The sequence below is a fragment of the Cricetulus griseus genome, chromosome 6 (genome assembly GCF_003668045.3).
Source record: "Cricetulus griseus strain 17A/GY chromosome 6, alternate assembly CriGri-PICRH-1.0, whole genome shotgun sequence".
In the NCBI taxonomy this organism is placed as follows: Eukaryota; Metazoa; Chordata; class Mammalia; order Rodentia; family Cricetidae; genus Cricetulus; species Cricetulus griseus.
Genome location: NC_048599.1, coordinates 15,110,291 through 15,130,162, shown reverse-complemented (window position 1 = coordinate 15,130,162; position 19,872 = coordinate 15,110,291). Strand labels below are relative to the sequence as shown.

General features: G+C 42.3%; 1 protein-coding gene across 1 annotated transcript; it reads right to left on the bottom strand.

Annotated features, from left to right (window-relative positions):
• Positions 1-766: 766 nt before the first annotated feature.
• Slpi (secretory leukocyte peptidase inhibitor) lies at positions 767-3,373 on the bottom strand. Its single transcript, XM_027423470.2, has 4 exons — positions 2,904-3,373; positions 2,149-2,310; positions 1,540-1,689; positions 767-982 (listed from the first exon to the last, which is right to left on the bottom strand). Exons 1-3 carry the CDS (start codon positions 3,025-3,027, stop codon positions 1,541-1,543), a joined length of 435 nt encoding a protein of 144 aa, XP_027279271.1. The 5' UTR covers positions 3,028-3,373; the 3' UTR covers positions 767-982; position 1,540.
• Between the last annotated feature and the right edge of the window lie 16,499 nt (positions 3,374-19,872).

Below are 19,872 nucleotides of genomic sequence, written 5' to 3'. Positions count from 1 at the left end.
CCCAAGAACCCACATAAAAAGCTGGAAATGGGTGCACACGTGTGTAACCCCAGCAGTTCATGGACAGAGACAGGCAGATCCTGAGCACTCCTTGGCCAGCCAGCCTAGGCTGACTGGAAAACTTTTGGTTCAATAAATAAACTCTGATAAAGGTGCTTAGCAAAATGTGACAGAGGAAGACACTGGATGTCACGCTATGTCCTCCAAATGCACACACAAAGGAGCACACCTGCACACATGTGCACACACATATCACATTATAATTTTAATAGCACCAGGAGGCAACAAGTGGCTGTGATGTGTGAATGTACTCTGGTCAAGCACTGACGCTAATTACCCCCACATTGCACACCTGTGCACACTCTGCATGTTACCCCCACATTGCACCCCAGGTGCACACTCGGCATGTTACACACACATTGCACACCTGTGCACACTCAGCATGTTACTCACACTTTGCTCCCCTGTGCACACTCTGCATGTTACACACACACATTGCACACCTCTGCACACTCTGATATCCTATACATTATAAGTAAGTGGTTTCTGTTACCACTTCACAGATTTCAAAAAAAAAATTATTTTTAGGAGGTAAAGTCACGTTTTCAAATGTCAATACTGTTCGATTCATACTGTAACTTTAAACTTCCCAAACCATAAACCCTCCCATTTCATTCCATGAATGTAGAAGGAAGCCTCTTCTCCAAACCTTCCCTTATTGACCCTTGCCACACCCTTCCCCTCAGTGATTCACAGAGGCAGGGTGTGCTTAGAGACATAAACGCGTTTATTTATTTGCTCTCTGATGGTATTGCCTTAAAGACTCCTGAATGCTGAGCATGTACCAAAGGGAGCTGTTGGTGGCAGAAGCAAACCCTCTCCACTGGATCCAAGATGGGAGCTGGGGAACCTGAGAGCAGAGAAGGAGGTTCCAGAGCACACACAGCACGGTTCAGAGCTGCCTGAAATGCCAGGGATCAGGCTACAAGAGAAAATAAGATAAGACCTTCAACATAGAAGCCAAACAAATCATTTCCCTCTGGTCCTCCATAAGGAAGTCAGCTGAGAGAGGTCAAACAACAAAGCAGGACTGGAGGTGAGAGGATTGTGGATTTCAGGAGAAAAGTTCAAGTCTCACGTTCATTGTAAAATTCAAAACTCAGAGCATTGAACTAGACATCCCTCTAATTATATCTACGCTTTGTGCTTTAACCCTAGACACGACAAAGCAAATAACTTGGACAATGAATAATGCATACAGTGCCTTACAAAACATTTTCAAATTCAGCATTTCCATTCTGTAGATAGAGACTCAGAAAGTCATTCACCCATGGCCCTTATCCAGACACACTGTGTAGATTCAAAACCACAGACAATCCTATGTGTTTGCCCTAAGAAATAGGGGACAGCGCCCTTAAAGGACAAGCCAGACAGAGGCTGTTGGTTACAGTCTCCCTGCCATAAGCCCTGACCTCCAGAGCCTTGAAGCTGAAAAGGTCTGAAAAGCAATGAGTCTGTCCACCCCAGCTGACTCCTTACCTTACTGTGGGAGAAGGCAGAGTTTCCCACACATGCCCAGGCAACACTTATAGTTGCCAGCACACTCGCCATCCCTCTTACACCTATTGGGAGGATTCAGCATCAAACATTGTCCTTGAATCTTTGGGCACTTGCCAGGCTTCGACCTCACTGGTGACAGAAGAAGCACAGGTCAGATGTCTTAGACTTCAGCCACCACATCACTGCTTCTTTAACCCACCTTCTTCAGCCTGAGCAAGGAAAATCACCCCCATTTACCCCTCACCTCAATCACCTACTCCCAGATATGTCCCCTGAAACAACACCTGGTTCCCCTCTAACATCTGCCTCCAGACAATGCAGGTGGCCGGCTGTCTGGTACTGAAAGGGTTGACGGCTTCCATCAAGCTGAATGCCCAGATGATTCTTTGCAAAACCATTACAGAATGGCTGCCTCAGACAAGAGGCTTTTCCTGCTGATGGCAGCATGATGCCTTGACTGATGCCATGTTGGATTCAACCACTCTTAGAAGCAAGCATGCCTAGGAGGACCCCTTCCCGAAATCCCATCCCCTTCAGTGCTAGGTCTTGAGGTTCATTCCTCTGCTCCTGGGTCCTCTGCTGGCTCACCTGCAGTGCGGATGGGAAGAGGATCAATGCATTTGAAACCACACCTAAATTGGCAGCACCTCTTATTTCCCGGGCATTGCCAGTCAGAATCACACTCTGGTTTCTCCTTCCTCAGGCAGTTGACAGGCCTTCTAGAAGGGCAGGCACCACTTTTGATAGCATCTAAAGAGGATGTCATGATGTTAGGAGAGCATGGAACAACTATCACAATTCATAGACAAAGGACCACTTTCCAAACTGTAAATCCTCATCCCAGTAGCCCACAACTACAAAGGGGATTAACTGCAGAAGAAAGCAAAAGGAACAAACAAATATGACAGGCTTGGTCAAACCAGACATGTAAACAGGAAAAACATCACAGACTGAGGACAAAAGGCACAGGGTTCCCAATCAAGTTTTTCCACCTCATGGCTAAGCTAGATTACCAAGGACAGAAGGGGAGAGTGGGAGTAATGGAGACAAGAGAAATAAACAGGAAGGGAACAAACCTGTGAGATGTTGAGAACTAAAGCCAGAGGCAGAAACAGAAAGGACAGGAACAGAGAGAGAGTGAGGCCTGGGTTGACAGGGTGGTTTAATAATCAAGGGAGCATTCTTCCATGCCTTGAAGCCTCATAGGAACCTCTGACCCCAGCAAGACATGGATGCCACCAGGAAGTCCTGAGTAAGCTGAGGACAGCCTAGAGAAAGGAAGACACCAAAACCACCAGGAACCCTCACCTCTGACATTCTAGGCCAAAATAACCCCAACTCACCATTTTTGCCTCCTTCCACAGTCCAGGATGCCAGGATCCCCAGAGCAAGGAGCACCATGAAAGGGAAGAAGGTACTGGACTTCATGGTGAAGGCAGAGTGGCTCTGATGAGCAGTCCCAAGCATCACTATTTGTATCTTTACCAGAGGGTGTGGCTGCAGTGGGGTGTATTTGGCCCCTCCCACATGCTATTGCATAGTCAGGAAGCTTTAGCCAGAGAACAGAAGTCTTGATACTACAGAAGTAGATGGTAGACTTTCTGCTTCAGACAGGACCATGAGGCCAGCAGAGTAACTACCAGAGAGTTGAAAATGAAAGAAGTAGTTTGGAAGTTGTCCTCAGAGGGACATTCAGAGGGACATGTCCACCTGTGCCCTGAGCATTGTGAAATCTGAAACCCTATAGCCCTTACTGGTAGAGAAGAGTAGTAAGGGTCAGTCACAAAAGGGCCACCAGGACCTGATGCTGAAACATAGGAAGTGAACTCTCAGCTGAGACTGCAATGTGCCTCTATTTCTCAAGTTCCTGGACTTTCTGGGATTTTGAAATTCTAAGCTATTGCTCAATGCAAATTTCTTCTCAAAATACAGATGACGCATGGTTCAACCAATTGACATTTATCTCTGCCAAATGATTTGCACCGCTGTTTTCCCAGTGCCTATTTCATGACTGAAACACAGAATACAATCTCTAAATAAATGAAGGTTGTACGCAGAAGGGCATTGGCCCTCAGCAAATCTCTTTGGAGATCAGTTTCCTAGGCATGAAATGACTTAGGACTGGTCCTGAGATTAAGAGTTTGAAATCACACTTAATTAATGAACTGCATCCCTGGCTACAAGTGACCATTGAGATGGATTGGAGCAAAGGGATAAATTCTCTCACTCGTCACTGTAATCAGCACTGAGCTATGGTATCATTTCTGTTGTTAAAGGAATTCTTTCTATCTCTAAATCCACTATGGGCATCAAATGTCAGAAAAAATTATGGCTGCTGTGTGTTCAGCCCATTGTGTGTAAAATCCAGTGTGTCCAAATTGAGTCTAATTCTTAAGAGAGCCACCCTTCTCTGTACAATTCAACCCAATCTTCCCTACCTGCAAAGTTCGAGTCTTGCCTCAACATCATATGATCTTGTTTTTAAATTTCATACATGTTGGTTTGTAAATACGTGTGTGTGTGTGTGTGTGTGTGTGTGTGTGTATAGTTACCCTCCTCCCTCTACTTCCTCCAATGTTTTCCCTACCCTGAACTCCCTCTCAAACTTGGCTTCTTTTTCTTTATTGGGAGTAGGGGATCAAAACAGCTAGCTCTAGCTGTCCTGGAACTCACCCTGTAAACCAGGATGACCTTGAACTCCAAGAGATCTGCCTGCCTCTGCCTCTTGAGTGCTTGAATAAAGGTGTGTACCACCAACAGATGGTATTGGCCTCTTGTTCTTTAATTATTACTGTTCTGTGTGTATATGAATAGATATATTATTACAACCTGCCAACTACATTTAGTGTTGTTCATGTGCACACATTTTATGGGTGACCACTTAATATTGCATAGCCAGCTAGGTGGCTCACCCATGAGGAAAACTTCATCTCTCATTAATTTCCTGCATCTCATCATCTGGGTGGGGACCCTATAAGATTTCCTCCCTTCCACAGTGGCATGTCAACTGGTGTTTTCATGGTTCAGGTCTTATATAGGCAGCCATACCCTTGAGGTTTCATGGTCCCTGGAGTTTTCCTATTCATTCCTCCAAGGAAGTTTGTAGAAAATCAGAGAGACATGAAAAGGCTGTGCATTAGGTGTTGGGCTCCACAAAATATTCTCTAATCTAGGAGCCAACTGTTAGCAGATCCTTTTATGCAGAAATTATTCTGTGGGTTAAAGTTTGGTGCCAAAGCAAAGAGGAGAAGGTTAGCATGCACTGAGCGACTACAGAGACGTGTGAGCTCCTAACTAGGAAATTGGCAAGACTGTAAGAGAGAAATGGAAGACCTGGCTTCCAGTGGTGGGCACTCTTTCAGCTGTTGGGGGTTTGTTCTTGCTTCCTCCCACACACCCCCTGTGCTTCCTATTCTCTGTTTCCTCCTATCTTCCTCAGTGCCAAGAGACTTTCCAGAATTTTCACAGTATTTGTTTCTTGAAGAGTCAAAATGAGAATTCTACAGCTAGACCTATCTGTTTGTGACTAGTGATAGATTGTATGACTATTTGAAACCAACTCTTCCCATAAGAAAGAAATCTGCAATCAATCAACCATGTTTTTATGGTAACTCAAGCAGGATAATGATGCATGATAATTCCTATTTTCAACTTAATGAATTTTAAATCTTTAAACAACACAACTTTAGGTTTAAAAACAACCTCTGACGTTATCTAGAGGATAACCAACGATCTGCTACTACAAATCCTGAGCAAAATCCAGCATGTTATTTTGTTTGTTTGTTTGTTTTAGATTTACTTATCTTAATATCATGGGTGTTTTGTCTGCTTGTATATCTGTGCACTGCTTGTGTGCCTAGTATGTGAGGGTGCCTGAAGAGGGCAGCAGATCCCCTGGACCTGGAGTTTCTGACTCCAGTTTCAGTTGTGAGCCACTGTGTGGATGCTGGGGATGAAACCTGGGTCTTCTGGAAGAGCAGCCAATGCTCTTACCTGCTGAGCCACCTCTCCAGCCTTAAGCAGCCTAATATATTTGATTATTGGAACATAGCCATAAACTCATTGTCATAATAACGTCATAATAAAACTCATAAACTAATAGATTTTTTATAGCTATTAGTCTCCTACAATGACAGTGTAAAGTAGGTGCATCAGACAGTGAAATATTTACTACAAAATCTACAATACCCAATGTTTGGTACTTCACAGAAAATGCTTTCTGGCCTCTGATTCGGGCCAAACTCTCAGCTTGTAGTAAAAGAAACAAGAGAGTATACAAGACCCACGTTACATAATGAGTTAATTCTAGAACTTAAGACAGCTTCTCTAAATCAGTTGAGTCATACCTAAAACCTGTTTGGTTATGGACACATCCTCTTATACTCCTATCTGAGCCTATGATTTATTCACTAAATTGACTTCACGCACTCTCTTGGCATCTATTAAACTCTATGTATCTATTCATTCAGTCACACAAAAATATCTTAACAATTGCTCACCACATGCCAGGTTTTGTGCTAGATCTGAGGTAACATTGAAAAAGACACATTGGGCAATACCTCACAGTCATCGAGAGTGAGACATACCTGAAATGAAAAATGACTGGACCTTTCTTGGCTCCTGTTACTCAGCTGTGAATGGGAACGTTGCTTTTCTCCTGTGTGGGATAGAGGTGATGAGAAGTAACTGGAAAACCAACAGCAGTAGACAATGTTTTACACTGAGAGTCTACAGACACTGGACGCACAGGGAACTTATCAGTTTCTAAGTAGAGACACAACACCCGGGCGTGGACTTTGCGGCTCTAGTCCATCTTGCTCTGACCTTAGATGCTTGAGCACATCTGTTTCCATCAATGCTCTGGTTCTGTCTCTCTGGAGAACCCTGAACATACATTTCCTAGTAGCACTTCTTCAGTGCTGTTTATGTATCTGTCATTACTCATGAGCACATTATCTTTTGGGCCTCAGCACACTGGCCTCAAAAGAATAATCCCAGGGTCACTAGTTTGGTTCTTCCTTGTGGTCCATCCGTGTCATGACAGGAAGAGGAACCGGAAGCATGTGGTGGCTAGAGCAGTAGGAGAACATTTGAGGCCTTCCATCTTCTGTGAGTGTCCACATGCCTTTGGGGGAGCAACCTTAAATGTGGTCTTCAACTTCTTGGTAGATCTGGGGAATGTGACACAACCTGCAATCCTGCACTCTGGAAGGGTGACAGTGCCTTGGAGGTCAGCCTCGGTTTTATAACAAGACTCTGGATCCCAGAAATAAATAATCCAGGTAGCTCACAGTTATAATCTCAACACTTGGGAGCCTGAGGCAGGAAAATCACCAAGAGTTGACCAGTAACCAGCTACAAAATCAGTTTCAGGTCAGGCCTACAGCTTGAAACTGTCTCAATAAAAACACAAACCAAAATAGAAAACTAAAGAAAAAAATGTAATTTCAATACTTTCAATAACACCTTATTTTTTTGAACAGAGGATGTCACATTTTCATTTTACACTGGGTGTTGTTGTTGCAAATTGTGAACACATTGCAAGGGCTTATGGATAAAGAAATGCAATTCATTCCCATAGGAAATGCCCATGCCTCATCCACCACAGCTCAAGACTGACCCTGACATGTCAATTGCAGACAAAACATAGGACTACCAGTGAAGAGAACATGGAAAACAAAAACTGAATGAGTAAACTCTGGAACAAACTAGAAGCCTCCTACAGAATCATCTGCCCAAATCAGTAGAGTCCTCCTCCTTTTGCCTGGATCCCAGGAAGTTATCTGTCAATGTGTAAGAGTGATTCTGTGTGTGTGTGTGTGTGTGTGTGTGTGTGTGTGTGTGTGTGTGTGTGTGTGTGTGTGTGTGTTTTTTTTAAAACGATGATTAGAAAGCCCTGTGAATTACAGTGCCGTGGTGGTTTGGGAAGCCCTGAGTAGAAGGCAGAAGTAGCCAGACCCACCCACAAGGAAGTTGTTGAAGGGGTGACCACCCTGGTGCCAGCACAGGATGCCAGAGATGAAGATACAGTAGAGAGCAGGATAAATGCCGCACTGGACTCAGCAGGTCTCAGAGCAAGTTCTGCCCCAAAGGCACTGGCAGTCCCGGTTCATTTCAGACACTGGAAGGGAACATGAAGTTTTAAGGAACTGGATGTAAGTAGTTCTCTCAGTTAAATCCAGATAAACTGACTTATCTTTATAGATGAAGTTACACCTCAGAAGTTTAACCACTCCCAGTATGTCCAGTGTGAAGAGTGGAATGTCAACAGGGTAACTGCAAATCAAAACTCTTTTCAAAATGAAACATGAAAGGCAATACGCATGTGATCGCCAAAACTTGGAACATATCATTTCCTATTAAGTCACGGATGTAAGCACTCCCTCTCTGGGGATGGGGACTTCGTTGTTTTGGTAGTCTGAAATTAGGCTCTTGGAAGCCTCTCACCTTCTCTGGCCACATCTCTGAGTACTGCAAATGCTCCACCTTCCTTGAGGGAGGCAGGCAAGGGTTCACCTTTCCAGGAACTCCCTTCATACAGATGAGAGCAATCAGTGGCTGCTGTTGGTGAAGCTTGAATTGCTTGTTAAGTTGGATCCTGGTCAATTTAATTCAAGTAAAGCACGAGCTAGCAGCCACATTCTGACATTGTGCTGAGTCAGATTTCTGTAACTCATTCTCTCCAACTATGAATGTGCACTCCTTCCTGACTTCCTACCTTTCTTCCTTCCTTCCTACCTTCCTACCTTTCTTCCTTCCTTCCTTCCTTCCTTCCTTCCTTCCTTCCTTCCTTCCTTTCACCTCGGTGATTATTTATTTGTGCCTATTTACTTATTTGCCCTTTCAAAGTTTCCCTTCCCTCCACGCCTCTCCCTACCCCATCCTATCCACTCTTCCTCCATCGTTTCTCTTCTGATACAGGTGGGCATCCCATGGATGTCTGTCAGTCATGCTATATCAAGTTGCAGTGAGACTAGGCACCTCCTTTTCTTTTAAGGCTGCATAAGGTAATCCCATAGGAGGAATGGGTCCCTAAAGCTGGCAACACAGTCAGATACAGCCCATGTTCTCACTGTCGGGAGTCTCACAGAAAGTCTTATTACACAGCTGTAACATACATGCAGAAGGCCCAGGTCAGTCCCATGCAGGCTCCTGGGTGTCTGTTCAATTTCTGTGAGCCCCTATGGGCCCAGGTTAGTCCATTCTGAATGTTTCCTTGTGGTGCTCTTGACCCCACTAGCTCCTAAAACCCTTTCTCTTCCTTTTCCACAGGATTCCCCAAGCTCTGCCTAACGTTTGCCTGCGGGTCTCTGCATCTGTTTCCATCATTTTCTTGGTAAAGCCTCTCTAATGACAGTTGGGTTAGGCACCAATCAATGGGTATGGAAGAATATCATTAGGAATCATTTCATTGACTTTTTTTGCCAGTCATGTTTGATTCTATCATAGTTCTCTGCTGTATTCTGCCTCTGGGTCCTTGTCCTCAGTGGTGAGTTCCCTTTCATGGTATGGGTCTCTCGCTGTGCCAGTAATTACTTGGTCACTCCTACAATTTCCATGCCATCTTACCCCAGCACATTTCGTAGACAGGACAAATTGTAGATCAAAGAGTTTGTGCCTGGGTTGGTGTCCCAGTCCCTCCACTGGAAGTCCTGGCTGGTTATAGAAGACGGCTAGTTCAAGCCTCCCTAGGCCCTATTGCTAGGAGTCCTAGTTAGGGTCGCCTTCATTGATTGCTGGGAGTTTCCATTGCTCTAGGTTTCTCGATCATCCCAGAGATGCCCCAGATTCCAGTTGTCTCTCCAAGTACTCGCTTCCCCATGCCTGACCCCTCCTATTCTTTTCCCCATTCCCCCTCCAGGCCGCTTCCTGCTTCCCCTGGTAAAATCCATTCTACTCCCCCTTCACAGTGAGATTCATGCATCCCCCTCCTGCTCCCTCCTTGTTAATTAGCTTCTCCCGGTTTATGGGTCGTAGCATGGTTCTCTGCCAGTGGCCTTGTCAGAGAAGCAGCAAGTGGCCATTGACTTCAGGGGATCTTTCTACCAGCATGCAAGGCACTGATGAGTGAATCTCAGATAGGCAAGACCCAGACAGCGTCATTTTCTCTGGTGTCTAGGATGGTGTGAATAGGCTTGATCCTAATGTAGTGTGATTATCTCTTGGAAATATCCTGTTCTACTGGACATATTTTCCTGTGGATTATTATAAAGATGATTTCCTCCTAAGCTGTACTGTTTAAAGTGTTGCCCCCTATCCCTCATAAAACAGTGGCTAAATGATCCTGCCTCAACTTGATGTGCCAGGCTTAATTGACTCCCCATGGGAGGATTTACCTTCCCTGAGGAGTTGATGGGAGCAGGGGTGGGGAATAAACGAATAAAAAAAGAATAAAAGAATTTTAAAAACAGGGGCTAAAGATGATAGAAAAATAGAAGGAAATGTCACACAGCTAGTTTCTCTTGAAGAGGCGTATAGACCGTGGCTTAGGTTGATGACTAAGGAAAACAATTGAGTCCCAGAAGCTGTTAGCTCAGGTTCTTTTAATCTTAATGCCGAAAGATGTGTTCACAGGTTTCAATTCACACCATAGCTAAATCAAAGTTTTAAATACGACTTAAGGTTATGTTAAAGTATTTATGTTAATGGCTTTGAGGTAGAAAATCTTGAAAACTAGTTTAAAAGGGCATGCTCTTCATAGCTAAGTGAGGCACTCATTGAAGTCAGGGAAGAAGAACAATGGCAGCCTGACTATTGCTGGCTGGCATGCCTGTTTTGCTAGGATGGGTTGGTGATCAAGGATGATTATTAATTCCTTGTACTTATTTCTGCCCTCAGCTTCCTGATATAAAAAACTATTGATGAGTGGGTATGTGCTCTGAAGGTTTAAAGTGGAGTTGACTGAGTCTTTTTCCCATAAAAAATGTAGATTTGTGATTCTTTAAAGATTCTTTATAATATTGCCTTTTGAAATAAGTAGTATAGTGAGTGATCCTTTCCCTGTAACTGCAAATGCAGCCTGCTAGTAACAGAACCAGCTAAGAAAAGTACCTTGCTTATTTACACTCTCTTAATCTATAATAAGGTGCTTGAGTATGAATGTATTTGGGGTCTTAGCACAACTTGGATAAATGTTCAAGTAAAATGTTTAATCATGTCAGGGATATAGAAAACATGTTGTTTTTTACTTGTATTTGATGTAATAATTCACTTAAAATAGAATGAAAACACATTGTAAATTTTATACTGCTTGAAAAATTCTACTGGGGCTGGAGAAATGGTTCCGAGGTTAAGAGCACTGGTTGTTCTTCCAGAGGTCCTGAGTTCAATTCCCAGCAACCACATGGTGGCTCACAACCATCTATAATGCGATCTGGTGCCCTCTTCTGGCTTGCAGGTGTACATGCAGGCAGAACACTATATACATAATAAATAAATCTTTAAAAAAAAGAAAATAAAAATTCTACTGGGTATATAAGCTATAAGGGAAAAAGTAAAGACACAAGAGAAGGAAAACACCAGGAAAGGCATAGAAGGAAAACTAGAATAAAGATATCAAGAGAGACAGAAGAGAAACATCAGGGTAGAAAAACAAAACAGAAAATAAAAAGAGTAGAACCAACAACAGTAAGAATAATAAAATGAAGAACTAAGCTTTGGCCCTCAGAAGAGTTCTTGTGTGTCTGTTTGTCCAGTTTTCACCTATTCTGCATCTCCTCTTCAGTTTCTTGGACCTGCTGATGACTTGCCATTCATCAGGACCGTAGGTGAGGCTGTCACATGTTGGAGGTGTGTGTGTGTGTGTGTGTGTGTGTGTGTGTGTGTGTGTGTGTGTCCCTTTTTCATCAGCCCCATTGAGTTAAGTTTTGCACACACTCACACACACACACACACACACACCCCACACACACACACACACACACACACACACACACTCACACACACACACTCACACACACACACACACACACACCCCACACACACACACACACACACACACACACACACTCACACACACACACACACACACACACACACACACACACACACACACACACACACACACTCACACACACACTCACACACACACACACTCACACACACACTCACACACACACTCACACACACACACTCACACACACACACACACACACACTCACACACACACACACACACACACACACACACACACACACACACACACACACACACACACACACACACACACACACACACTAGCCCATTACTATTAAGTTTTACTCCCTCAGAAAAAAAGGCATGATGGAGAATGAGAGAGTGTGTCAGTGGCTGAGCCAATGGCCTGGAAGCCAGGAGAGAGGCAGCATCAGCAGCCAAGTGAGAAGCCTGGAAGCATCAATAGCAATGACTGGGTCAAAAAAAAGTCCACTCACCACATAATTATCAAAACACTACACATACTGAATAATAAAGAAAGAATATTAAGTGCTGCAAAGGAAAATGGCCAAGTAACATATAAAGACAGGCCTATCAGAATTACACTCAACTTCTCAATGGAAACTCTGAAAGCCAGAAGGTCCTGGTCAGGCATTATGCAGACATTAAGAAACAATGGATGCCAGCCCAGACTACTATATCCAGCAAATCTTTCAATCATCATAGAGGAGAAAACAAGATATTCCATGACAAAACTGTAACATGAAAATAAAACCCAGGGACAGATATTGGGGTTCAAGTGAACATCAGAGAAGCAAAGCAGCCAGCCACTAGCTCTTGCCTCTACCTCAGGCCAAAATGGCAATCCTGCCTCCACGAATCCTCAGAATGCAATGCAATGGCTTCCCTGTCTAGAAACAAAATTTCACATGAGACACTTTGTTTTTCCTTTTATACCTCCCTAGTGCTAGGATTAAGGGTGTGAGCTCTGTTATTCTTTTTGACTGACTCACTCTGATGTAGCCCAAGGTGATGCTGGACTCATAGAGATACATGTGCTTCTGTCTCCTGAGTCCTGAGATTAAAGTTAGGTATCACCACTGCCTGGCCTCTATAGCTAGCTAGTACAGCCACTGGGAATAAAGGTGTTTATCACCACTGCCTGGCTCTATGGCTATAGCTAGTTTTGCATTTTGATTTCCAGTGGCTTTATGAAATCATAAACAATATTCACCACATAAAACCGGATTTAAACAATACCTATGCAAAAATCCAGCCCTACAGAAAGTGCTAGAAAAAAAGCCCTCTAACACAAGGAAGTTATCTACACCCACAAAAACAAAAGCAATAGATAATCCCACACCAGGAAATCTCTAATAAGAGAAACACACACACACATAATACCAACAGCAACAATAACAAAAATAACAGGAGTGAGCAATTATTAGTCATTATTATCCAATGATATACATAGATTTAAGTCACCTATAAAAAGACACATACTAACAGATTGGATAAAATAAAAAAAAAAAACAGAATCTATCCTGCTGCATACAAGAAACACACCTCAACTACAAAGACAGACATTACCTCATAGTAAAGGGTTGGGAAAAGATTTTCCAATCAAATGAACTTAAGAAACAGACTGCTGTAGCTACCCCAATGACTAACAAAATAGACTTCAAATTAAAATTAATCAAAAGAGATGAAAAATATCATTTCATATACATCACATGAAAAATCCATCAAGATGAAGTTTCAATTCTGAAAATCTATGCCCCAAACACAAAGGCCCCCTCATTTGTAAAAGAAACATTCCTAAAGCTTAAATCACACACCAAACCCCACACACTATAGTGGGAGACTTCAACATTCCATTCTCACCAGTGGATGGGTCTCCCAGGCAGAAACTTAACAAAGAAATAAAGGAACTAACAGACATTATGACTAAAATGAACCTAACAGACATCTATAGAACATTCCACCCAAACACAAAAGATTACACCTTCTCAGCACCCCCTGAAACCTTATTTAAAATTGACCTCATACTTGGTAACAAGCAAGCCTCAATAGATAAAAAACAAAATTGAAATAATCCCCTATATCTTATCAGAGCAGATGGCTTAAAGTTAGAATTCAGCAACACTAATTGCAGAAAGCCCATAAACTCATGGAAATTGAACAATGTTCAACTGAATCACCACTGGGTCAAGGAAAAAATAAAGAAATCAGAGACTTCCTAAATTTCAATGAAAATGACAGTACAACATACCCAAATTTATGGAATACAAAGAAAGCAGTGATAAGAAGAAAGTTCATAGCACTAAATGCCTACATGAAGAAGCTAGAGAAATCCCACAGAAGCAAATTAACAGAACATCTGAAAGCACTCGAACAAAAAGAAGCAAACTCACCCAGGAGGAGTAGATGGCTGGAAATAATCATATTGAGGGCTGAAGTCAATAAAACAGAAACAAGGAAAACAATACAAAGAATCAATGAGACAAAGAGTTAGTTCATCAAGAAAATCAACAAGATAGACAAAACTTTATCCAAACTAACCAAATGACAGAGAGAGAATATCCAAATTTTAAAAATCAGAAATGAAAAGGGGGACACAACAACAGACACTGAGGAAATCCAGAGAATCATCGGTCATACTTCAAAAACCTGTACCCGACAAAATTGGAAAATTTAAAAGAAATGGACAATTTTCTGTATAATACCATATACCAAAATTAAATCAAGACCAGAGAAACAAATTGAAGAGACCTAAAACCCCTATGGAAATAGAAATAGTCATTAAAAGTCTTCCCACCAAAAAAAGCCTAGGGCCAGATGGCTTCAGTGTAGAATTCTACCAGAACTTCAAAGAAGAGCTTGTACCTATATTCCTCAAATTGTTCCACACAATAGAAACAGAAGGAAAATTGCCAAACTCTTTTTACAAGGCTACAGTTACCTTGGTACACAAACCACACAAAGACACAACTAAGACAGAGAATTACAGAGAAATATCCCTCACAAACATTGATGAAAAAATACTCGACAAAATACTGGCAAACTGAATCCGAGAACACATCAGAAAAATCAGGCACCATGACCAAGTAGGCTTCATCCCAGAGATGCAGGGAAGGCTCAACATATGAAAATCCATCAATGTCATCCACCATATAAACCAACTGAAAGAAAACAAACACATGATCTAGCTAGAGCAAAGAGGCAACACAGAAGATCAAGGGGATACAATGGAAAAGTAGAAGTTAGACTTTCACTATTTACTGATGATGTGATAGTATATATAAGTGATTCCGAAAATTCTATCAGGGAACTACTACAACTGATAAACGCCTTCAGTAATGTATCAGAATACAAGATTAACTCAAAAATAAAACAGTAGCCCTCCTATATACAGATGATAAACAGGCTGAGAAAGAAATCAGAGAAACAACACCCTTTACAATAGCCAAAAATAACATAAGACATCTTGGGGTAACTCTGACCAAACAAGTGAAAGACCTGTATGACAAGAACTTTAAGTTTTTGAAGAAAGACATTGAAAAAGACATCTGAAAATGGAAAGATCTCCCATGCTCTTGGATAGGTAGGATTATCATCATAAAAATGAGAGTCTTAGCAAAAGCAGTCTATAGATTCAATTCAATACCCATCAAACTCCCAGCAAAATTTTTCACAGACCACAAAAGGACAATATGCAAAAGGAGTTCTTTTAATACTCAACTTCATATGGAAAAAAAAAACACATGACACACAAAACAATCCTGTACAAAAAGGGTTCTTCTGGAGGCATCACCATCCCTGACTTTAAACTCTACTATAGAGCTACAGTAATGAAAACAGCTTGATATTGGCATAAAAACAGATAGGTAGACCAAGGAATCAAATCAAAGACCCTGATATTAATCCACACACCTATGAATACCTGATTTTGACAAAGAAGCTAAAATTATAAAAGGAAAAATAACAAAAGTATCTTCAACAAATGGTACTGGCATAACTGGATGCGGATATGTAGAAAAATGCAAATAGATCCATATCTATCACCATGCATAAAACTCAAGTCCAAATGGATCAAAGACCTCAACATAAAAGCAACCACAATGAACCTCATAGAAGAGACAGAGGGAAGTATCCTTGAACACATGGACACAAAAGACCACTTTCTAAATATTACACCAGTAGCACAGCAACAATGAATAAATGGGGCCACCTGAAAATGAGAAGCTTCTATAAAGCAAAGGACAAAATGGCATCCTACAGAATGGGGAAAGATCTTTACCAACCCCCATATCTGATCTCCAAAATACACAGTCAAGAAACTAGACATCAAAGGAGCAAATAATCCAATGAAAATGGGCTAAAGATCTAAACAGAGAACTCTAAACGAAGGAATCTCAAATGTTGAAAGACACTTAAGAAAGTGTTCAACATCCTTACTCATCAGAAAAATGCAAATCAAAACAACTCTGAGATACCATCTTACATGGATCAGAATGGCTAAGATTAAACATGTTGATGACAGCTTATGCTGGAGAGGATGTGGAGTAGGGGGAACTCTCCTCCATTGCTGGTGGGAGTGCAAACTTGTACAGCTGTTTGGAAATCAGTATGGCAGTATCTCAGAAAATTGGGAATCAGCCTACCTCAAGACCCAGCAATACCACTTTTGGGCATATACCCAAAGGATGCACACTCAAACCACAAAGACATTTGCTCAACTATGTTCAAAGCAGCATTATTCATAATATCCAGAACCTGGAATCATCATCCCAGATGCCCATCAATTGAAGAATGGATACGGAAAATGTGGTATATTTACACAATGGAGTACCAAACCAAGATCCCTGAACATGGGTGTCAATTGGGGGTTTGGGCAGTCAATGGGGCCGCTGACAATGGAACATGTACTTATCCATAGTACATGAACAGGCTTTTGGCGCCCATTCCCTATGGAGTGATAAACTCTCAGCCTAGATACAGGGGGGAGGGCCTCAGTCCTGCCCGAAATGATGTGACAGACTTTGATGATCCCCCATGGTAGGCCCCGCCCTCTCTGAGGAGTGGATGAGGGTGGGATGGGAAGATGGTATGGGGGACTGGAGAACAGAGGGTGGGAATGGAGGGAGAGAGAAAACTGGGGTTGGTATGTAAAATAAAATTGTTTTTAATTTAAATAAAATTAATTTAAAAGATAGCCTCAAGAATATTATCCTGTGTATTCATATCTAGCCTTAAACTTAACAAAACTGTCACACTCACAACCAGCTGTTGGAGGCATCTTAAAACTCCAGTGGATTCTAAGATTTAACATTTTACAAGCCACCATCACAACTGTCCTCAGAGCTGACATAGTCTCCTGACTATCTTTTCTTCTACAGTCTGCTCAGTTGAACTATAAAGATGGGAGAAAGGTACTGGGGAGATGTGTCACTGACTACATTGTCCACCCCACAGGCATGAGGAGCTCAGGAAGCCATATAAAAAGCTGGTCATGGGCACACATGTGTACAACCCCAGCAGTTGGGGGTCACAGACAGGCAGATCCTGAGCTCTCATTGGCCGGCTGGCCTAGCCCAATTGGTGAGATTCTGACTCAAGGTGATTAGCAAAAAGTGACAGGGGAAGACACCTGATGAACTACTCTGTCCTCCAGATGCACACACAGGTGAGCACACATGCACACATGTACACACACATATGACACCTTGAAATTTTTTGTAACACCAGGAGGTGACAAGTGGCTGTGATGTGTGAATGTACTCGGGTCAAGCACTGATACTAGTTAACAATACTTCGCACCCTCTGCACACTCTGCATGTTACACACACATTGCACCCCTGTGCACACTCTGCACATTACACACACTTTGCTCCCCTGTGCACACTCTGCATGTTACACACACTTTGCACCCCTGTGCACACTCTGCATGTTACCCACACTTTGCTCCCCTGTGCACAGTCTGCATGTTACACACACATTGCACCCCTGTGCACACTCTGCATATTACACACACTTTGCTCCCCTGTGAACACTCTGCACGTTACACACACTTTGCACCCTCTGCACACTCTGCATATTACACACACTTTGCACCCCTTGCACACTCTGCATGTTACACACACTTTGCACCCTCTGCACACTCTGCATGTTACACACACTTTGCACCCCTGTGCACACTCTGCATGTTACACACACTTTGCTCCCCTGTGCACACTCTGCATGTTACACACACTTTGCACCCCTGTGCACACTCTGCATGTTGCACACACTTTGCACCCCTGTGCACACTCTGCATGTTGCACACACTTTGCACCCCTGTGCACACTCTGCATGTTACACACACTTTGCACCCTCTGCACACTCTGCATGTTACACACACTTTGCTCCCCTGTGCACACTCTGCATGTTACACACACATTGCACCCCTGTGCACACTCTGCATGTTACACACACATTGCACCCCTGTGCACACTCTGCATGTTACACACACATTGCTCCCCTGTGCACACTCTGCATGTTACACACACTTTGCACCCCTTTGCACAGTCTGCATGTTACACACACTTTGCACACCTGTGTACACTCTGCATGTTGCACACACTTTGCACCCCTGTGCACACTCTGATATCCTATACATTATAAGTATGTAGTTTCTGTTGCCACTTCACGGATTAAAAACATATTTGGAAGTAAAGTCACTTTTCCAATTGTCACTCAGTCCATACTGTTAGATTAATAGTGTAAATTCAAGGCTTCCAAACATTGAACCTTCCTACTTCTCCCCATGAATGTAGAAGGAAGCTGTGAGCCTGGCAAAAGAGGAAACATGGTGTCAGGAAGTGGGATTACAAACTTCCACACTAAAACTTCACAAAAGCTTAAAAAGGGATTTTTAGAAGCAAAAGAACAGAGACAAGCATGACTCTTGGTAGCAGCATTTTCTCGGGTGTCAGCTCCTTTAAGAGAGGCTTCCTGACTCAGCATAAGTAGCAAAAATTGCAAGGCTCTTTAGAGATCTTGCTAACAATTGAATGGTGTGTCCGAGCAGCTGGCAGTGGCAGTGACCACATCTCCAAGCCAGCAGCATGCTTCTTGGTGGCAGCATAGACCAAGGCAGTGAGCACAGCTCTCAGTGCTGGTGGTAAACATACTGATTCCATCTTGGAAAGACAACAGCTAAAACAGCTGCCACTTTAATTTTAGCAATGTTTAACAGATAAAAGACTTCGTGGCCAGAAAAAGGCAAAGATTTACAGTAAAGACAGATTCAGATGAAGAAAAACCTCTGAAGGTTAACAGAGTGTTTAAAAATATATGTAGGCTTGTGAGAGAAAAAGAAACAGGATAAAGTAATTGGAAGGAAGGAAGGAAGGAAGGAAGGAAGGAAGGGGAGGGAGGGAGGAGAGAGAGAGAGAGAGAGAGAGAGAGAGAGAGAGAGAAGAGAGAGAGAGAGAGAGAGAGAGAGAGAAAGAGAGAAAGAAAGAAGTAGTAGCCGGTGGTAGTGGCATACACCAGTAGGATTTGCTGAAGGAAGCAGAGGCAGGTGGATGTGCACAGAAAACCCCTGTCTCGGGACAAAAGAAAAAAGAAGGAAGTAAAAGAAATAGAATAATAAATAAGCCATGTAAAGATGGAAAATACACAGAGAGTCTGGATACTGCATGCTATATTGTTGTCTTTCAATTGTTTAATTGCTGGGGAAGGAGCAACAACTGCTAAAATACATTTGATTATAAACACTGCTGAATTAATCCAACTTAGATATTTTTAAAATGCTTTGACTTCTAAATTTAAATCTAAGGACAAGTTACTTAGGAAAAGAGTTTTTGCTAGTGTTTCCACAGAAAATGGAAAGGCATGGATTCCTTCCAGACTAATATGGCTTGATCAAGCAAGACCCCCTGAAGCAGTGGCCCAACTGATCCGACATCTAAAACACAAGGGCCTGGTCAGGTTTCTGTGTTTTATCATGATCCCCATGGTATGCACATTGTCCCCCCCCAAAAAAAGCAGGAAGCAGTTTGGAATGAAGGGCACCCAAATTCCCAAATATTGTTTATAAATATTTATTTTCATTTAAATGGGGTTAGTTATAAATGGTAATGATCACAGTCAATCTTTTTAAAGGAAAACGGGGAAATAGGATATAGAAATGAATACTTTGCATTGGTATGGATTTTCATTTATTGATACAAATTTAAGGTCAATTTTGTAATATGTAAATTTCTCCTCTTGCTTAGGTATTGTGTTTATACAGATCTTTTAAATGTAACCCATAATTAAATACAGATTATATAATCATCTCCAATAGTCAGAACTTATAATTAGGTTAGTTAGGTTTTCTAGATATACAAAGATGTATGGATAGATACTCTT